We start from the raw sequence: 22,137 nt of genomic DNA on the forward strand, positions 1-22,137 counted from the left end.
TACGTAGGTGAGCATAAATGACAAACTGTATCATGTGATGACGCCAGCCTCCATTCCCACGCGCTTGCATTGCGCCGTTCCCCCTTCTTGAACGCCTGCTTTGGTTGCATCCAAACAGAACATCATGGCGATTGATGGTAAGTAGGCCAATAACGCTACTTCTCTTATTAGTATTAACTCACTTTGAATATAATGCACGCTGACAAGCGTTTCGTCAACCAGAAACAGAGGCAAATTAATAAGGTTCAACCAGGGACGGAATATCGCGGTCTTTACGGAAATTTGCAAAAGTTTTTATCGTTTGGTCTCTTCTGAAGGGTTTGGAAGGAAGCACAGTGTTATCTCACGGTCTGTAGGCTACTACTGTAAAAATGTAATAGCGTACTAGACGTGAAAATAATGTGGTGCTGAAAGGACAGCTCCCGATGCGTTGTTTCTTATGCACCCCATGTTCGCTTGGAGAAGCGGGACATGTAGGGATACAGTAATTTCTATTTTTAGCCTGATTATTGCGAATTCGACACATCGTAAAGCTATTTTTGATCCAGGGAAGACAGTTGTTATATTGTCATAGTGTGTCGACACTTTAAAGGTTGTAATGAAATCGACCGAGCACAATTCACAAGAGGGCAAATGTTTCTGAATCGGTTTTCCACACTGCTATTCAGCCCCATTCAGGAGCCTAGCTCTGTGCTCTATTCAACCTCAGTTGGTCTATTATGCCATGTCTCTCCTTTTCACTCTGATGATCTTCAGTAGCAAGCTACCAAATTGGAAAAATTGCAAATATATATTGATTAAGCAACTTAGGCCTCCATGTTTGGTTTTAAAGTTATGCCATTGTAACGTCTTGATGTAGTAAATGTATATAGCTTTTTAGTGAGCATTTATACTGCTATGTGCTCATGACTTCTGTTGTGAACATGTTCAGAATGAAGAATTAGGGTTGTTTTCATTTGATTTTACATTTCAGTCTTTGTTTATGTAATACTCTCAAATGTAGCCTATATGAAACTCTGTAGCCTACTGTGTATCTGCTTGGTTTCCACTTATACTCCCACAGCAGCACCCACACACTCATCTGAAATGCTGTTTCCTGTCTGCCCACAACATTGTTGTGCACAATGAGCACTGCAGTGTTTTGTATATACTTTTTAACAGCTGTTGCCTACTGGTTTGATGTTTGTCTTGTTTTGACTTGGAAAGGTGTGTTGACTTTATATTGGCTAAACTGCTTTAATAAAATAAATCAAGCATAACATTTCTTAAATGTGTACAGTACATAGTGTAATCTATCTTAAACCTTTGTCAATATGGTCTGGAATAGCTGAATGTTTTAACCATATTTTATTTAGCAGAACAAAGACTTAAGTAGCCTATACATCACATTAGTGGATAAGGGATCAATAAATCAAACTATAAATCCAGGAATTGCTGTGTGTTTGTCTGTCTGTGGCTTGATAATCTCAGAAACAAGACACCGTTCAACAGGTGTATTGCTCAGGACCCAAGCAGTTCGCAAGGAACAAATATAAACTAATTTGCCACCAACGGGCACTACACTAGCATTAGCCACCTAGCGTTCAACTGGTACTGCACTATTTGTTGGAAACACAGCAACAAGACTCATATAAACTAGTTACTGTATATGGAACAGAAACTAAATCTACTTCATCACTGAGCAGCAAGGGGGCTAAAGAGTCAAGGATTGGTAAACTGTTGTAAGAATGTCGTAACGGGTAAAAAGGTCAAAGTGTGGATTCGTTTTATACCACATAGGGTTAACTACCTGTTATATAGTCTGTCTTTCAGTGGCTAGTATTGGCTAGCTAGCTACCCACAGGACTGTACAGGACTGTCTGTTTAAATGTACTGAATGCACTTTTGTAGGGCAGTGAGAGTCTGCTGTATCAACCAGAGCGAGGTTTGATGAGAATGTTATTTGTAAAAAGTTAAGAACTGGCTGGCATGGATAAACTGAGCAAACAGATTCAGTGATAAAAATGACAATATGTGTGGGCAATAGACTATATTCAGATAAGACCTTTAGTTTTAAGTGTTTATCTTTTTTTTCTTATTTCATACTTTTTCTCAGATGTGGGGGTGGTCAGGGATATCCATTAAGCATCTGCAATAATCATGTGTACTAATCATTTTATCAAAGTTAATTACTCAGCTATGCACAAATTGATTCTTTGATTACTTAGGAACTACGCATTTCATAAAAGCCTCTGATGGTAAATTCAGCCTAAACTCACAAATATACTTTTATTTTGTAGTCACACTTAAAACATAACATTTTAGTTGTTTTATATCACTGCTGGGTCAGTGGAATCTTGAATCTTTCTTATTCTTCGTGTCATAAAACAATAAATAGGACAAATGTAGGTCCTAAAACTATTCAGATTTGATACTGCTAGCATGTGTGTAGGTGTGTGTGAAACAGCTTGAGTGCCTGTGCTCAGTAGGAGTGGGAGTGTATTAACTGGGATTAGTTTAGCATTAGCTGACAACGAGGTTCAGTGCTTTACTGGGATGTGAGGAAAGGAGAATGAAGGCTGGTCTGCAGAATCAAGTGGTTAAAGGACACCACCGTTTCTAGACCCGTATATCTTAAACCTCAATATTGTTAAATATGTTTTGTCCATAGGATATTACTGAAGTGTTTGAGTCGGGATATACAGTACATGAACTGTGTCATGGATCCATTTAGTGAGAAACCTGTTAAATGTTGGAAGCCATATCAGACAGCTAAAGCAGTAGGAAGTAAGGAAGTACATTACCGTGTATGCATACTGTATACGATCTACATTACCGTGTATGCATACTATATACGATCTACAGTATAGCCTATAGTATATAGTTATCAGATGCATTGTGTATACATTATAATGCAGTATAATTAAAAATTTGACAACACTGATATTAAACTAATATTAAAATGGTTTCTACATACAATTGTGTGTAGAAACTTACATCTTACTGTAACTGTGAATGGATGTTTTTGCTATTATTGCTTTCTGTGGCAATATTTAAATGGTTGATCCAATCCATAGTTTGCAGCATCAAAGGAGAAATATATTCCTATCTGTAATATGACTGAAATGACTGTGACATAGATTTCTGTGCATTGTACAATAGTTATTTTCCAGGTCATTTTGTACCTAAGACATACTCCTGGTATATTTTGCTCATCCTGAATGCATGACTTTGCTCCCTAGTTTTTCAGTGTCTCTGCCTCTGCCCCTGTCCTCCTTCTGCTCTCTTTTAGAATGTTTATTTTGCACTCCTGTGATTCCTCATGGGGCTTGTACTAGGAGAGTGTAGGCCTGAACTCCTTGGTGGAATGTTGGGTCTTTTGGGTACACACATGCATACACACAGATAGAGACAGACACACATACAAACAGATCCATGTTTTCCCTCTGTTATTGTTGAGTGATCAAGATTTGACAACATATCTAGAAAGACTGTGCTTGACTGTGTAGTTGATGTAATCTATTTTCTGGGTTTATGAATAGGGGTTGGGGAATGAATAACAATGCCATAAAAATGTATTGTGCCTTATGAATGGCATAATGTGTTTTAACATTATGGAGTACATGTGGTCTGTCACTAAGGTAGCATTGCCTTAAGCACCCTCTTCTCTGTGACCCTACACAGACCCTACACAGACCCTACACAGACCCTACACAGACCCTACACAGACTATGCAAAACTTGTGTAACAACAGTTGTTGTTGTTTTTCTAATTTGACTTTGTGGTTTGGCAGCAGTTAAAATAACTCAAAATTTTAAATTCTCACTTTTGGATGGAATAATGGAACAGTAGGTCAGTTCTAAAAATGTGTCACTTGGAATACATTTAAAGAGTGTTTCCAATGCTGCCAGGCCCAAGTAACACAGAGAATAACAATTTATGTTAATCTCCCAAGACACATTCAGATTTGTAACATTCTACAGTGCAAGAATAGCCTGGCTGCCAGACCAATTTATCCCCGCCCACAAAAAAATGTGGTCGGGAAGTTGGGTCTGGGATCGCTCGGTTGGGGAAAAAGTATGTCCGAACAGGAGCTGTTCGGACCAATCAAATTGTCAGGGCGGGCTTTATACGATGATTGACAGATGATCAACAGTAACGTAATCAACCACGTCACCAAAGAGCGCTTGGGTTGAATTCGTTTTCAACAAACATGGCTGCCGCTGGAGAGCTGAGATGTGATGATTCTGCCATCGAGTCTGTTTTAGACGACATTGACAGGGCATTAATTTTGAAAGAGGAACAGAGAAACGCAATCAAGGCATTTGTCGATGGAAAATATGTTTTTGCCGTCCTTCCTAAGCTATTCGGTAAAAGTTAACATACTATGTTGCTCTGATTGGTTGTATGTCTATCCAATTGAGCAAAGAGGCATTTTTTTTCCGGGTTCGGTTGAAACACGCCCCATACTCACAGCCCACGGAGCGGTTTCAGACTCATATTCTGACTAGAATGATGAGTATGACAACATCAGGCTAGTGCAAGAATATCACACCTAAAAAATCCAAGATGTCCTTAATATCTGCATGGAATCAAAAGTACTGAATGTTGATCTAAAAATGGCATTGCCAGTCCACTATGCTTCAAAGAATGTCAGCCATACAATTAAAACAAATCTTACATGTACTTATAGTCTGAAACGTTTATTAATTATTTGGTATACTTAACGTCTGCCGATATTTAAGTAACATGACTGACTGAACTCATACAGGTCCATCTGAAATCAGAAAGAGCATCTCTGACTCATGTTGTATATGTTTGTGTCGTGGAACTAATGGTCAAAATGTTTATTGACTCCCGACACAGCTGTACATCAGCTCTTTACAGTGGCGACATGCAGTCACCATTAGTGTAGTAGGAGTTCGGGGTACATGTACATGACTTTGGTTCAACTCTTAGACACCCTCATTCTATAGTCTGATATGTGAATTCCATACAAAGGTGGTCTCTTCTAATTCATCCTGGAGTTCATACAGTTTATTAACAAATAAGAAAACAAATTAACTTATCAGTAATACACAGTGCTGTTTCTGGCCATGCTCGTGCCCCAGGAACCCAATCTACACCCCTGTAGGTGGCGCTTTAATGATAGTATCTCATGGATCTCATGCCGTATGGATCAATCTCTGTTCAATACTATCAGTTGTATGGCATTCAATGGTGCCCTTTTTGTACCTGTTAATTCTTGTGCTGTTCTTTTGTGCATTTCAGTTCACAAAAACATGTTTCTGTCAAACATCCCTGTTACCTGGTTGTCTTTCACTTTCCACTCCATCCAGTTGTGGGTCTTTAAAAATGCATTTTCATTACAGGTGGTGAGCGCAACTGTGGAGTACATGAGCTCATCTGCATCAGAAAAGGTAGGGGGCAAAAACACAGGGACTCATAACCCCAGACAGCTCCTCCTATGTCACCTTCCTGTTTGCCAATCCCCGATCATCTGGTTTGTCAGGATGGTCATGTCGGTGTCTATGATTTGCCATGCTACATCTGTTTAACTTCATATTGTTTGAATTTTTATTTATTTTTTTGTGTTTTGGGCCTCATCAAGATGTGAGGTGTTTGCAGAGCTGGACCTAGCACACTTGGTGCTTCATGCCCTGGCTTTAGGGTGGCCACCATTTCTCAGAAACAACCTCTTCATTCTTCTTTGAGGGCTTCCCTCATGACCTATACGGTTGACCGGATCTGAGTGTTTGGGAGCCCTCACTTTTGACAGTCACAGTCAAGTCTTGTTAGTATTGCATATGTGAGCACACGGAACCTGTGGACATGGGAAGATTGGACAAATAATTTATGTAACTGAAAATAGTACAACTGGTTTGAGATGAGAGAGTGCACAAATCGTGAGAAATCCCTCACAAATTTTTCTGACCTTAAAAATATGACATTCTTGTTTTCATAGAGCACTGGTTTGCTGTAAGGTGCAATTGTTCTCCAAGGGAATCTCCATCTCTCAGTGTCTTTCACACTGGTTAAGAGTGATTTTGGGAATTCCAAATGTAAGGTTGGGACATTGTGGGTTGTAAGCATATTCAATTTACAGTGGTAAAGCAAGACAAAGTTGTTGGATGAGGATTGATGTGGATCCATTTGATACAAATCATAATGGTGTTTTACTACACAAGATCTTTAGAATATGACGCTTAACATCTCACCTGTTTCAATGACTTTAGGACATTAGGAATTAAGAAACTGTCAAGTTCAGTATGTTAATAACACGTTGTGCACCTTGTATAACATTGCTTGTTGTCACACAAAGTCATTGATTTGCATATACTTTGTGCTGCTGTGAAGGACATTCTGGACGTTATGTAATGGATACATGCCCTTAGTGACCCAATAACATGATTGAGAACAACAATGTGCAGCTGTACTGCACCCTACAATCCAAAAGTTAGCATTTCCTACTCTTCTGTCCACAACGTAATCTTTATATATTTGCTCAAATAAACTCCACATCTTGATAGCGATCAATAAATCAAATGCTATGACAGTACAATAAAATAAATCTGCAGCCATTGCATGACTGATTGCAATGGTTGGATGACATTCGGACCGAGTGCAATGATTGGACGGGCTACTTGCCTGTTTACCTACCTACCTGTGCACACTGTCCATGCACTCATTGCAGTGGTCAGGCATGTGTTTTGGGGGAGTGACTTTAAAGGAGGGGGTGGGATATTTTGGGTTGGATACTTTCAAACTTAAGCCAACGTAGCTAGTTACTTTAACTTACCTACCCTGCCTTTAAGTGACCATATTTTGTCCACAAAAATTAAATAGGAAACTATATCAAGGGGTATAATTTATGTCACTGCACTTATTTCTTTGAGAAAAGATACCATGAAAGTCAAAGAAAATACATACAGTACATATACACACACACACGTTTGTTTTCTTTGATGTAATTCCTTTATGCCAAGAATAATTGTAGCAGGATTTTCAATGCCCATGAGGTGAACACATCTGTCACATTGACCCCAGCTGACCCAGTAAATTAGTACATGCTGTATCAATAATTTTATTGCATGTTACATAAAACGGTTGCTTTCCAGTCTGATCCACACTCAATTAAATCAGACAGGATAGGGCAGAGCATAACAGATTAAAAAATTTATTTTATTTTTTCTCTACTTCCTCTACAGTATTTCAAATTATTTAGTGCCCCCTTTAAGTTCAACTTTTGTACACTGCAATTTTGAAATCGATCCACTCTGTTTATATCAAAAACTGATCTCAGTTTCAAACATACTTGTCAGAAACCACTGAACCAAGTTCAACAAGAATTGAGTTTTTGGGAAATTTGTCTGACAAAATGATCTAGTTACCTATGTGTGTAGCGGTAGTAGGAGCTAGCTAGTTCACTGCAGCAGCATGTGTTGACCTCAGATTGGCAGTTGATAATTAAAAGGTCTGTCCTTAAACCACTGATCAGTTATCACAATAATTAAGATAATGATTACTTTATTACTTTTATACTATTTGAAATGTTCTGAATATAATTTTTAAAAGAATTATCTATACCTTGCTATATTAAGTTCATGAGCACATAACCCTTGGTTATGTCCAGGAGAGAAATATGCCTATCTTCTGTCATTATGCTGTTTTCTTATGTCTGCATAGCCATAAATTTGTTCTTTGTAAGGTGCGACTAGGAAAGGCCTGTGTCACTAATGTGTCAGAGGTCACAATATTTCCAAAGTGTATAATGCCATGCAACTTTGAAAGAGGAAAATAGAAGGAGTGACAAGGCCATTTTTAGGAGCCCTTTCTAAAGACCTAAACAAAAGCTATCTAGCATACAGTGTCCTTTTTCTATGCCTGCGAAGGCTATGCTAATCATCTTGTAACCTCCCATATGGTGATACAGTATACTCCCTTGATTTCCTGTATTCATTGTCCATTCTTCTGTGATACTCAACTTGAGTGTATCAGACACCTACACCTTACATAAATAAGCTTATTTGTCCTGAACTTGTCTTAACTATTCCCTTCAGTGACTTGGTACTTTCAGAGCAATTGGGTATTATCTAATACGTCTTCAATATCAATACACTGCTGAGGACTACGGACAGCTGACCCCGTCGCAATCCACACATTCACTCCACAAATCTTGAATTTTTTGAAATTTTGAATTGTACCTTCTCTAGTTATAATTGTTATTTGTTTTGTAGTATGTAACTTGTTGCCCGGTGGTTTGTTACGTTCAAGCCTTGAAGCATAATCTTTCCTTGCTTTTCTCTACTTTTTCCACTTCAACAGATCCTTTCAATGCAGATTTGGATCAACCTGAGAATTAGAAGGCTATCTGTCTGTTTGCATCATCCATTCTTTTTTCTTTTCAGATGGAATGGGCTATCAAAATCAAGGTTTTCATTTTCTGTTTTTATTGGATATGCCGATGACAATCATCTTAATGGATTCTATCTTGTTTTTCCCCCTTTTGCAGTCTCTCCAGAGGCACTGGGGTTTCTGACAGCCATCGGAGTCTTCATAGTCCTTATGATTCTTCTGTTCATGTACCTCAACAACAAACTGACACCAGGGAATGCTGGCAACCTGCAATGCCTTGACACATTTGGGAAAACCAAGGAGGTGCAAGGTAAGATGTCTGGATGCCACACATAAATGAACGCCAGATTCCACACCCAGAGAATCTTGACAATGCTCTAAAAGAAAATAATTAACTGGTCCTCAAGAGACCTCACCTTGTTGCATGATTAAATAAAATATGCTTTCCAAATGTGTAATTGAGATCACCATGTTGAGTTTAGAGGGAGATAAGTTTTAGTTTAACTGGTGGTAAAGAGCACTAGGAGACTTTAAGGGCAGGGACCTTTCTCTTGCTTGTTCCTGCATTGGAAATATTTCCATCAATATGCAGTACAATTGAGAGGCGAGTGTAGAGTTGCATAACACCTGTAGGTTGGAAATTTCACTTTCAACCCACCCCCTTTTCTTTCTATCTCTTACCTTTTTAATGAAGAGACACAGACAACACACGTATTCTTATACACACACACACACACAAATACACACTTAGCAAACCATAGCATTTTTAACAAAGCAGTACTCTTCTTTCCCAGCTTTTGGCCGACATATTCTCCAAATAGCCTGAATAACCTGGATTTCTTCCAAACAGTAGGCACTTCTCTATCAATAAACAGGTATTTCCATCAAGTCAAAGATATTTCAGAAGCTGATTCATGTAAAACTCTGACCTGAAAAGTTGAACAGGCTTGACATAAAAGGAAAAACAATTCTGACAATACCAGGACGATACACAGGATTGCATTTTATATAAGGGCGAGAGAGTGTCCTCAATTTAGGATTCAGTCACATAGGGTGCTCAGGTTCTCTGTGTCTAATTTTTCCTTTCTTCTACAAGGTGGTTTTCCTTATGTCCTTTTGGCTCAAGTGGGGTGCTACCTTTTTCAACGAGCGGTTAAGTTTACTACACTGTTTTTAAAGTTGTTTAATTTCAGCTCAACTCTGAGTGTTCCCATTAATTTGTAACCGGATATGAATCTGAAACTACTTCCATGACAGTCCAGCCCTTATTTCACATTGCCATCCTCTGCCATTTTAACTCAAATTTGGAGCCCACTTTGCATGGAAACTTTGGAACTATTCAACAATGATTATTTTTATGGCCAGCATGGATATTGTTATGATCTAAGCTTTCTTGTCAGATTCACGGTGATGTCATAGAGGTGCTCTGAACTCATGTTTTATCTGTCATAGGGTTTCATTCAAATGAATGTGCTGCATGTCTTCAGTTGTTATATTAACACACTGATGATAATACAGTTTGACCCATACAGTTGAAATGAAATGAAGGTATGCCAATTTCAGATCAGTTGTTACAATGACAACATACCTAGTTAATTAATGCATCTCTGCTACTCTCTGCTGTTGGTGGACTGTAACAACGATCTTCTATATATTATAAAGATAATAAAAAATATCTTTGGCATGTGTCTACCAAATATGATGCATGATATGGAACATGTGTAAGTATCCATAGACTGGTAGGCAGGATAAATCACATTCATACCAACTTCCTGTGTTCCTACCCTCCTTCAAATTCAAGTAATTTGAGTTGAAAGTTTATGACACTCAAAGTTACCACACCATTTTGTCTCTCCCTTCCCCCTAGACAAGGTCTACCCTGATGAAGACCTAAGGGATTCGTCTGACAGTGAGGACGAAGTGATGGGCCAATACCAGGAGGCAGTCAATCGTTCACAAAGCCTCCAAGGATGCAGGACAAACTCTCAGCAGCAAAGGGGTTATTGCTGGGAGACCAGGCAGAAATACAGCCCTCTATCTGTGGAGTATGATGGTTACAGCAGCGAGGCCTCTGTTGAGGATGGTGAGTAGATATTGGTTCTACTTTAGTCAGTAACATGTTGTTACATGTTGGACTATAGTTACGTTATGTTAATTGAACTCTACACTTGCAGCAGTTGTTGGAAATATCCTGGTATGACCCATTTTGGAATAGTGTGTCAGATAAACAAATAGTAAAAAATGTATTCAGTAAAAATCGTTTTAAGGTCGCGCATTTGAATCTGAGCTATGGTTTGTCACACAACTTACGTGGAAACAGTATGCTATGCTCATGTGTCAGTATGTGCCATAAAAGTTAAAAAAAATTGTAACCGTGGTCCATAGTGTGCCCCACATCAAAAGAGTTATATTTGCTTTTGTTTGTAGTGTATGTGTTAAAGTAAAAATGATATGTTGTCTTTGGACACCCAGCCAACTGCATCCAGAGGATGCGGCGAACACCCCCGCTGGACGAGCTCCAGCCGCCGCCCTACCAGGATGAAGACGGCTCCCCACGGATGTCCTGCTCACCCTCGGACTTGGGCGACACCAAATGTGACCTGTCCTACACTGATAGTCCCCACCATTCCTATGGCAAGTGCCCAAGTGAGGGCAGCGGAGGCCAGGAGATGGAGAACTACTTACACAAGTGCTACGAGGAGGATGTACCCAGTGACAGCACAGCCGTGCTCAGCCCAGAGGTGAGAGCGTCAGAAGAGGATTTATTTAGACTTATTTCTCCATGTTTGTCTTTTGATCAAGGATAGCCTACTTAATGTAATTTTGTCCAATGAATCTTGTAACTTTTTATTTAAAATAGTAATCGGGTTAGTGTGAAGTTGAAGTTCCTTGTCTCATGCAGTTGTTTTCTTTATTTAGGCCTAACTATTATTTATTCTAATAGCTTAACAGTCAATATTCTTGCCAGAAAGTCTAGTGGTGTCTTTGTGTTTACAATATAATTTGTGTCATGTCAGGCTAATTAGGCTACATAACGGAACCACAGGAGCATAAAAACTAAAAAATTAATATCCAGATATCTGGATAGTAAGGGATACTATTCCAATCGCGAAATCATGTCAAATGCACATCCCTCATTTGAATTTCATCGTTTTTCATTTGAAATGTTAAAACTGTCAATGGTTCCATTCACTTTAGATTACATGGAAAAAAGGATCTCCCTGTCAGTAGTCTGTGTGTTAAAGAATTCCTATAAATTGTTTATGTTTTTATATGACAGAAACCCTTGTACAGGGCGTGGTACAAGAGCAAAGATTCACATCAGAAACAAAAGGTAACTCTGATCGTCCTGATTCATGTTCACATGTGGTTCTAATCCCCTACTGTGTCTTTCATTATGGTCTCCAAAGTAGAAAATAGACATTAAGCATTACATTTACATTTAGTCATTTAGCAGACGCTCTTATCCAGAGCGACTTACAGTAAGTACAGGGACATTCCCCCGAGGCAAGTAGGGTGAAGTGCCTTGCCCAAGGACACAACGTCAGTTGGCATGACCGGGAATCGAACTGGCAACCTTCGGATTACTAGCCCGATTCCCTCACCACTCAGCCACCTGACTCCATTAAGTACTTTACACATGCGCAACTGTTAAGAGGCTAGCAAACATATGTCTCAAACGGTCCTTTAAGTACCTACAGATTCTTTACCGTATAAGTAGCATTGATTGTGGTTGTGGAAAGAACATTTTGGAGCGTATACAATCCAGTATGCATTGATTAGCATATTGGTATACCATTGGTATTTGATGTCCATTTTAACAGCTTATTGTATGCCTTCTTTAGGACATGTCAGCTAGAGGGTCAATGGTGCTGCTCCCCAAAGGCTATGAGCCGGATCCAGTGGCCAAATACGGCACCCTAGATGTCGTGCTTGACTACGGCTCTGGGGACCAGCGGCTCACAGTCACAGTCACAGCTGTCACTGACATCCCCGCCCTTAAACGTACAGGCAACGTCTCCTGGCAGGTTCACATGGTTCTTCTTCCCACTAAAAAACAGCGGGCAAAGACGAGCATTCAGAAAGGGCCTTGCCCTGTGTTCACAGAGACCTTCCGATTTAGTCACGTGGAGTCCGATATGATTGGAAACTACGCTATCCGATTCCGCCTCTACAGTGTGCGACGGATGAAGAAGGAGAAGGTACTGGGAGAAAAGGTGTTCTTTCTTACTAAGCTGAATCTTCAGGGCAAGATGTCAGTACCGGTTATATTGGACCCCTGCTGTGCACTCCCGGTGAGTAGATCAATGTATCCTGGCGTTTCTCAAAGGGTTTTCTAAACTCTTATGCCTGAACACTGTTGTGTTCAGGCATATTCAGACGGTATATCTTTTTTCCCATGTATTTTTCCCATATAGGATACATTTCCATTTATGTTTGTATTTCTGATTTTAATTGGCTTTCACTTTATGCAGTTAAATGCCAAGATTTATGAAAGAAACAGAAACAGTGCATCAGTTTTTTTTTCATCTTTCATGGCAACAAAAGAAACAGGGAAACACATTTTGACTGTAATGGATTACTTATTTGAAAACATAATTAAATAACGGAGTACTTGAATTGCAAAACTAACGCCTTAAATTACATTTTTACAATAAAAAGGTTATCTGAGTAGTCTAGTCTTACGCATTACTTTAACGCGGTACCCCCAACACTTTATGAGTAGTCTAGATGTGTCTGTGGGACAGTGATAGAAGAAGGAAATTCGAACATTTCCTATTTACATTTTTAAAACAAAAGTCCTGCTGAATTTGTATTAATCTTGCTCCTAAATGGCCAATACCCACGTGTTTGCAGGGTAGTGAATCCCAAGGCAGTCTCTCAGAGCTGTCATGCAGTGGGAGCGCTTCTTCATTCCAGACAGTCAGTCAGGGCTCCATGGCAGAGATCCTGGTGGGTCTCGTGTACAACGCCACCACTGGGCGTCTGTCGGTGGAAATCATCAAAGGCAGCCACTTCAAAAACCTGGCTGCCAATAAGCCACCCAGTAAGTACACTAAAGCATTCTGGAAAAATATTTGAAGCAGTTGAAAACAGGGAACGTATGGAAAAATAGCTGAAGGTCAATAGAGAACTAACATGAAATAAAAGATTCCATAACTCTAAATCCATATGTTTGTGTCTCACTGTTAAGAAAATCACTGTGTACAATTATAGAGAAAATCTATCAGACCAAAAGACTGAAGAACACTCACTAATAGTTTCATGGTAAATAGTAATTGACTTCTAGCTTTTTACCATTTTTCCATGTCTGGTTAGTGATAAGGCCACTTGTGCTAAATCCATCAGTTCACCAGTTCAAACTCTTAATTTGAACTACCCCCCAACTACGGAGCAACTGCATTGCTAATTTCACATATCCAAAGCCTGAGACCATCAGATCTCTATTCATGCACTACCTACTGCACAACCTACTGCAATCTGTCCCTTCTGTTTTGATCCTCCTTTCCTTTCATCTTCCCACCCAGCCCCCAAGTTACCAGAGGATCCAGCAAGTTCAAACAATTTTAGACCCTTGTTGAACTTTGTGTGATACTGTTGACTTTTTGACCCTGTTTCTCTCTCCTGCTGTTGTTTGTGTTCTCTCTCTTTCTCTTTCTTATGTCTGCACCTGAACTCTCACCCCACCTATTGACATCTTGGTCCATTGTTTCTCTTACTGCTTCCCAACCCTTGTTGTCAGATGGGTTGTTCTGTTGTCTAAAGCACTTGATAGGTGGACAGGTTTATATTATCAGAGGTGAGTCTCTGTCTAGCAGACTGAGGTGTCTGCCACCTTCCCTACCATCACTCTTTCTCTCACTGTATTTTTCACTCTCCCAATATAGCCTATGCTCTGCACCAAGACCTGCATGAAGTTAGACCCCCACCCAACGCAAATTTTCGCCAAAATAGTCTCAATCGTTTGCGCTCCGTTTGCGCAGTTAAATAGTTTGTTCTGTCTGTGTGCTGTCAGTTTTGAAATATTAAAGAATATTTTTGAGGTCATTCTGAGGTCACTCAGCACCCCAACATGCTGCGAATTCACTCAAAACAGTCTTGTTTGTTTGTGCTTTGTTAGTGCCTTTAAAAGTTTAAAGTATGTGCCACAAAAAAAGCGGCAAAAATGAAACTTTTACCAGCACAAACGGAACACAAACGGTTGAACCTATTTTGAGTGAATTTTTGAGGATGTTGGGGGGGCTGGTGATGTAATCTCCTATAGTTAAACGTCTAATATTTCAACAGCAGCACATACAAAACATTTAACGGCACAAAAGCACAAACGAACCACATACAAGCGAGACTATTTTGAGCGAATTCGGAGCATGTTGGGGGGCTGAGAGACTGCTTAATCACCAATAAAATACTATTTAATATTTAAAAATTACAGCAGCACAAATGTAAATGTTTACTGCGCAAACAGAACACAAACGATTGAGACTATTTTGCCGCCGTTTTGCGTTGGGTGAGGGCCTACTTGACGCAGGTTTGCACCTAGTTGTATGTACAGTGCACTTGGATGACAAAGTATTCTCATGGATGTAGGAGATCATTGACTTCTGAGTTTTGTCTTTTGACATGGGTAGAGACAACATTGAAAAAATCCAACCTTGACACAAAAAACCATTGAACCATTGAGCCTGTAACAATCACATAATACAGCTAAAAGCTGTTAAAACGGTCTTTTCTAGCCTGCTACTAGACCATAGGTTAACATTTTAGCACTAAGACTCATCCATGAAGAGCAATGCTAACCCAGATCCTTGTATACTAGTTTGTATGAATGGGAATACTATATTCTGTCATATCATCCACCATGTTATGCTAATTATCATGCATGCTTCTCCCAGTCCACCCTTCGGCCTTGCTCCCTGCTTACTTTTATTTTGGTGTGGTGCAAAACTGCTTGCCTCTTCAAAACAAAGCTTTTTTGTCTTAAGGCAAATGTGACACTTTATTGCACATTGTCTTTGTCACAAAATATGTGTACACAAAATTATATTTTTGAAGATGCTTTCTTTTAAATAAAAAATATAATTATTTATTCATTAAACTACAAAATGTAGTCACTCCTATTCTTTCACTAATCATTCATGAAGCAGCATGGACAGAATATGTCGTAGTGTTTGCTTATTGATTGATGGATAAGATTGCATAGAGAGTATCATTTGACATCACTGATGAACCCTTAAAGTCCTACCAAGCCTTTGTGATTATAATTTGGGATGGAAAAAGCCTGTTTTCAATTGTAACATTCAGTCAGACACATCAGTTGTCTGTCACAAACGCTCTCATTTGCTAACAATGCCAACAAAGTGCTGGCCAATTGAGATATCCACAGATTAACAATCGAAGCCATTAAACTACATATGAAAGGGAAATCAATGCTACTTTAGTGGTCCTTTTATGTCAAAGTGCTCTATTTGACATAAAGGTGAATTTTAGGCAGTGAGCTACACTTTTGAAAACCGCAGCTGGCTCTGAAAAGCATAAAATATCCTAGAATTAAATCCTTACCCACACAAACACAAGTGAAGATTGTATAACATCATTGTGAAGTATGGTGGTGGACAAAGATGAAACATCCTTTATGATTGGTACTCTCGCTGCAGTTTCTTACAATTTGATATTGTGGTCTTTGTCGTCATCAGCTGTTCTGTCGGGGTGTACGGCAATGAAAAGAAAGGGAAGTGGAAAAGAAATCCTGAATTTTTGCTTGAGAATAGTTGAAAAGGAATTGCTCCCCACTGGGGGGTAATTTGATGAGTTGAATATGGAATGATTTTTTATTCGCACTGGGATTCTGAAAGAAATGCAAAATATTAGATATGGGTAAAATGTTTTGGAAGAGTCATGGTTCAATTATAATTCTATTTCCCTTTTGCCCTTTGAGCCATGGTAAGGCTCATTCTAGTAATGCAAGTCATAAATTATCGTATGCATTGTAGTGCTTTTTGTACTTTTTTATTTTTTGCAAATCAAATGCACTATGATCACCTTTAAAATGTATGTTTTAAATTTCAAACATTGCAATTATGAGTATTTTAGTCATGTAAATACCATATGTTACTGTTGTGTAAGTGTGTATGTTGTCATTTATCTCTATTCTCTCTCCTCAGATACATATGTCAAGCTGACCTTACTGAACTCAATGGGCCAAGAGATGTCCAAGTGTAAGACATCAATATGTCGCGGACAGCCCAACCCCATGTACAAGGAGACATTTGTCTTCCAGGTTGCCCTGTTCCAGCTGTCTGATGTGACCCTCATCCTCTCTGTCTACAACAAACGCAGCATGAAACGCAAAGAGATGATTGGCTGGATCTCATTGGGTCTCAACAGTTCTGGGGAAGAGGAGCTCACCCATTGGACCGAGATGAAAGAGTCCAAAGGACAGCAGGTCTGCCGTTGGCATAGTCTTTTGGAATCCTAGAGGAGCTGAACAGAGGAATGGATAAAAGGGGAGAGTTGAAGGGAAGCTTGAAGATGTCTTTGGTCTGGCACAGCTGACAGGCTTGGTACTGTAACTAGGAAGATATGCCATGTGAAATGGCTAACAGCCCAACACTTGACTGAGCTTTATACGTTTTTGCACACATTGTTTTGCTGAATTATTTGGTTTGTTGTTTTGAAGGTGATTGGCGGACAGTTTGACAAGCAGTGATGTTGATACCTGTTGCACACTTGCCAAAACCCAAGTTGGTTGGTTGGAATGGGTCAACTAAATATATTTTACTGGGGTAGGTGATGTGGTTAAGAGGTTATTAAACATGCTGAAGAGTTCTCAGTTTCTACATTTAACTGTGGAACCTTTTGTCTACGTTTTTTTTTTTATCACATGAACCTTGCGCAGCTGCTGTGCCAACCAATAGATTTGTTGTAGATGTCAGTAATTCTTCACAAATGATTTTTTGGCTCAAAATAATATGGAGGCTAATTTCACTTATTCAAAATGTTTTGGTAGCGAAGCTGGCTAAAGTGATGTTTAAGAAAGGTGATTGTTGAGTGTGTGAGTCAGACGAACTCAGGTTGTACCCCTCGAGTGGGCAAGTAAGGGAGGAAGCGATACTGACAAGCGAAACAATGACACCTATAACACAAGCTATTTAACTTCAGCACAGCGCATCAATAATTTACACTTGGCTGGATCACAGAGAGCTTCTCTTAATCCCATAGTTAAATATTTTGGTTAAAAGCAGTACTGGTCTTCCATATGAATAACATGCTTATTAACCATGTTGAAGTAAATGATCTGGGTTAACCCCATTTAAACTAATCTGGCGAAAACCCTGATTTATTTAATGATAGTTGTAAATCATACGCTAGTGTTACTTGCCCACAGTACAGACCAGAAAGTGATTAGTCATCACATTTCAAAGGCTTAGTCTTTCTAATAGACAATACTGTCATGGTGAGTGGCAGGTGACACAATAATGTATTTAAAAACTCAATATGTGTTTTATTGGCATCTACTTGCGCAAGCTCATTTTCTATTTTAAGCACTTTAAATTGTATAAAGTGTATTTAGCCACGTTGATGCCAACACTTGATGCAGATCAAGTAAATGTTTTACTCTATGGTTACTTTTACTTTTATGTTTCTGATCAATATAGATCTGATAGATCTATATTTTTTGTCACCCTTTCCAAATTTTACTTACCCCAGTGCTATTTGTTATTGGAAACCACACACTTGCCTTATATGTTGAGCTTGGGCACTTCGTTACCCTGTCGAGAGGAAGAATCCATGGGATCCTATTAGCTTTTTCCCTTAGGGGTAGAGTACACATGGTCGGTTAACAGAAAGCACACAGCAGTCTATGAAAATGAATTAATTGCAACTAACGTTGATTATATTTCAGAAATAGAGCCTTGGAGTTAGAGTTTGTAGGTTAAATTTTTGTTAGCCAAATTAACAAGGGTGACTGTTATTATAGTTACTCCATCTTGTCCACTGAAAAGAGTAGTTGTTATTGGCTGTGTCTGTTGTGGTGCAACTTTGCAATGTGCAGCTTATCAATAAGAGTGTGTATTATTAAGGCTAGAAAATGTGTTTTAAAAATAGGGGTTGGTAACATTTACATTCTTGTGGTGTTGGTTGCTGTTTGGGTGTCATATTGGGTGTCTGTGTTTGTTTCGAGAATGTTGAACTTCTCACTTACAAATTGTTACTCATTGTATACTTTATATATATATTTTCTAGATCTATTTTTGTATCAATAATGTGGACCTTTTTAAAAGACAATATAGGGTGTGAGTTAAATAGTCTGGTGAGCAATATGCTATTACAGCCATATCTGTTCATCCAGTTTAGTTGACTTTGATTTGGTTCAGCAAGTATGCTAGAATAAACACCCTTCTATGTTCAGTGGAAATTAGAGTAAAGGTCTGGGAAAAATAGGGGGAAAAAATGCTTATTTTACTAACCGTGATTGTAGGTGCTGTGTCAGTAGGTTGTGGTGTTTAGCTGGTATCCATCTCAGACAAGAAAGAAATGCAAAGGTAAAAAGAAAAGCTAGTCAAAGTAACTTGTCAAGTAAGATTTTTTTATTGTTGTTATGTTTGTAATAACACAAAAGCACAGCCTTACCTTGTATTCCTTCTCCTACCCCCAACTGCACCTACTCTTGTTCTTGCTATTTTAAGCTTGTGACAAATGGCAAGAGACAATATCATAACTTGAATAACGTGAATATTGTATCAAGCAAAGCTTGTACCTTGCCACTGGTTATTTATTTAACTATTATAATTATAAATAGGCCTACTAGCACATTCAACACATTATCAAGGATTTAAAGTTTTACTGATCTGGGCTGCGTTTCCCAATAGCATCATAAGCCTAAGTAGATTGTAGAATCCATCGTACGATTGATCTTAGTTTTGCGGTCCGTTTCCAAAAGCCATCTCAATTTACGTAGTAGCCTAGGCCTACTTCAAACTGCTTGTAGATTACCAAGTACTCCACAGTAGGCCTGGTCGTACAGCTCGCTAAGTGCAGCATCTTAAGCAAAAATACTCCATGTAGACACCGGCAGGCCAACCATAAACCCAACATGGATACATAAACACAGACCGTTTTTGAGATGGGAAAAAAAGAATGATATGATGACAATATATATATATATATATATTATTTTTTTACAGCAGTTAAAATGGAACTGGGATATGTTGACATGAAATAGGGCCTACAAAAGTTTGGTGCAGACAAGATTTAATTAATTAATTAGGTTGGTTTGTAAAAATGTATCTTTCAAGTTCACAAGGAGTTAATAATAATTAGGCTACCCTACAATAAATGTAAACCGTTTTCTGTAATGAGATTAGGCCTAGATAAGTAATTTTTGTGTAGACCTACCATGATTAATCAATTATGTTGGTTAAAGTTTTATTTTTAAAAACACTCTTTAAGTTGCTACAGAACAACATTTCAGCACTGGATAGATAAGTAGTAGGCTACTTAAGGCTTGTAGGCTATGAGCGTTGTTGTTACGAGCATGTTTGGGAAACTCACATAAAAAATCAACGTTCAATAAATCGCTTGTAGAAAATGCTCTTAACAACTAAGATCAATCATTATTGTAAAACGAGGCCCTGGTTGTCTGTTAAAACAAATAACTTTCTTTTAAACATATGACTTAAGAACACATACCAGCACTAACGTCACACAACCACCCAAGAGAAACAGGGATTCCAGGCATTGGCATAGTCTATGATTAATAAAAATGACCAGTGGGAAAAACTCAGAATTGACATGGATGTTGTGACCAAAGAGAAGTCTCTGTGGTAATGATCACCAGCATTATTAAATCCCCTTTGAATAATGGATTGTAGCAGTCATTGGATGTAGGCTACTTAAGGCTTTAAGGATCAAATACTACACTTGGTGTTGGTAGGCACTGTTTTCTATCAGTGACATGCTCTTGCAGTCACTGATAGAAAGCTGCAACACTGATGTCCATCCCCCCATAGATGGTTGGGAGTGGAGTTAACCAGCTTTTGTTCGCACCCAGTACCTGCCTGTGAGAGGTGTGAAAAACGTCAGAAAACACCAAAATACCAGCACACGTCACATATCATGAGAGGCTGTTGCTATGGAAACGTTAGGCTTGGGTAGTGAAAAAGTGCCAAAGAGTAGACCAAACAATCAAAAATAAATAAATAAGTGATTTTAATTTCCAAATGAACACAAATATTTGTCATCAAATGACAACAAAAAGAGGGAAACAGATTTAAACAGCAGAGTTGACCAAAGATTTTAGATCAGGCCACAGTCAACAAACTTCTACCACTGGCTATCCCTTCGTCCCTTGGCATATGCCTACTGTGAGGCAATTACCATTCTTGATTCACCCGAGGTGAGCTACCCTCCACACCATCTAGGAGAATGTGGTCTTTGTGGAGGCCGCCATTTTAACTTAGTCCTGCCAGACACCTCTAGAGGCCCTGCAGGCTAACCCTAACCCTACAGCACCCAGCCTCTCGTGGTGTCACAGCAGGCTAACCCTACAGCACCCAGCCTCTTGTGGTGTCACAGCAGGCTAACCCTAACCCTACAGCACCCAGCCTCTCGTGATGTCACAGCAGGCTAACCCTAACCCTACAGCACCCAGCCTCTCGTGGTGTCACAGCAGGCTAACCCTAACCCTACAGCACCCAGCCTCTTGTGGTGTCACAGCAGGCTAACCCTAACCCTACAGCACCCAGCCTCTCGTGGTGTCACAGCAGGCTAACCCTAACCCTACAGCACCCAGCCTCTCGTGGTGTCACAGCAGGCTAACCCTAACCCTACAGCACCCAGCCTCTTGTGGTGTCACAGCAGGCTAACCCTAACCCTACAGCACCCAGCCTCTCGTGGTGTCACAGCAGGCTAACCCTAACCCTACAGCACCCAGCCTCTTGTGGTGTCACAGCTTGTTATTAGGGGCATTGGTTGCAATAAATGTTTACAGAAAGTAATAGTGAATTAAAGGTACAAATTGTTCATAATGCATTTCACAGATGTGGTATGTATTAGGCCCACCCTTTTGCAGAAATGGTACATTTCCTATTGTTGGGGTCTGTATTATTTAGACTCAGTACCCTTTCAGAAATCTTTTACAAGGTGTGTTCCTGATATGTAATAAAAGTTGCGACTGTACACTTGACTGAAAGAAATGTACTTGTTTATAACTCATTTAGCGTTTCAGTTTCTTCTGCTTTTTCAAACTGCCTATACCACCGATTCTATCGGTGCCTTCCTTTTTTCTTAAGGACATTGTTTTCAAATGGTGTAAATGTACATATTTATGTCACCTTAAATTTGACAGATTCTTGGACAGTATGATTTCTAATAAAGAGGATTTGTATGGGAGATAAAAAGAGGACCTTTATGTCTCAGTGTTTTCTCTGTTTGGGGGGGGGTCATTAACGGGGAACCAACAGAAGACACCAGCTACATTTTAGCTGTCATACTTGATCGCTTATCTTGCAGTTTCTGCTTTGTTGCAGAGTCCGCCAATCTTTAATGAGATGGTCATAGAAAGATCATAGATCATTTTCACAAACCACTCATCACAGCGATAGGCCTACACACCATTTCAACTTCACACTGTCCAGTGAGACCTGTGGCTCAAGCGCTTAGATCTCACTTTAACCTGTGATATTTAGATCCACATTGGGCCAGGTCAACATGGCTGTGAGATAATGGTGGGAAACTCGCTGCCTTAAAATCCCATTCTAAAACCACACACACACACACTCAGAGAGAGAGAGAGAGAGAGAG

General features: G+C 39.3%; 1 protein-coding gene across 1 annotated transcript; it reads left to right on the forward strand.

Annotated features, from left to right (window-relative positions):
• Positions 1-124: 124 nt before the first annotated feature.
• syt14a (synaptotagmin XIVa) lies at positions 125-16,810 on the forward strand. Its single transcript, XM_067242720.1, has 9 exons — positions 125-137; positions 5,352-5,399; positions 8,492-8,644; positions 10,202-10,417; positions 10,807-11,075; positions 12,180-12,629; positions 13,192-13,381; positions 14,057-14,134; positions 16,497-16,810. Exons 1-9 carry the CDS (start codon positions 125-127, stop codon positions 16,808-16,810), a joined length of 1,731 nt encoding a protein of 576 aa, XP_067098821.1.
• Positions 16,811-22,137: the final 5,327 nt, after the last annotated feature.

Source organism: Osmerus mordax, chromosome 9 (assembly GCF_038355195.1).
Source record: "Osmerus mordax isolate fOsmMor3 chromosome 9, fOsmMor3.pri, whole genome shotgun sequence".
NCBI lineage: Eukaryota > Metazoa > Chordata > Actinopteri > Osmeriformes > Osmeridae > Osmerus > Osmerus mordax.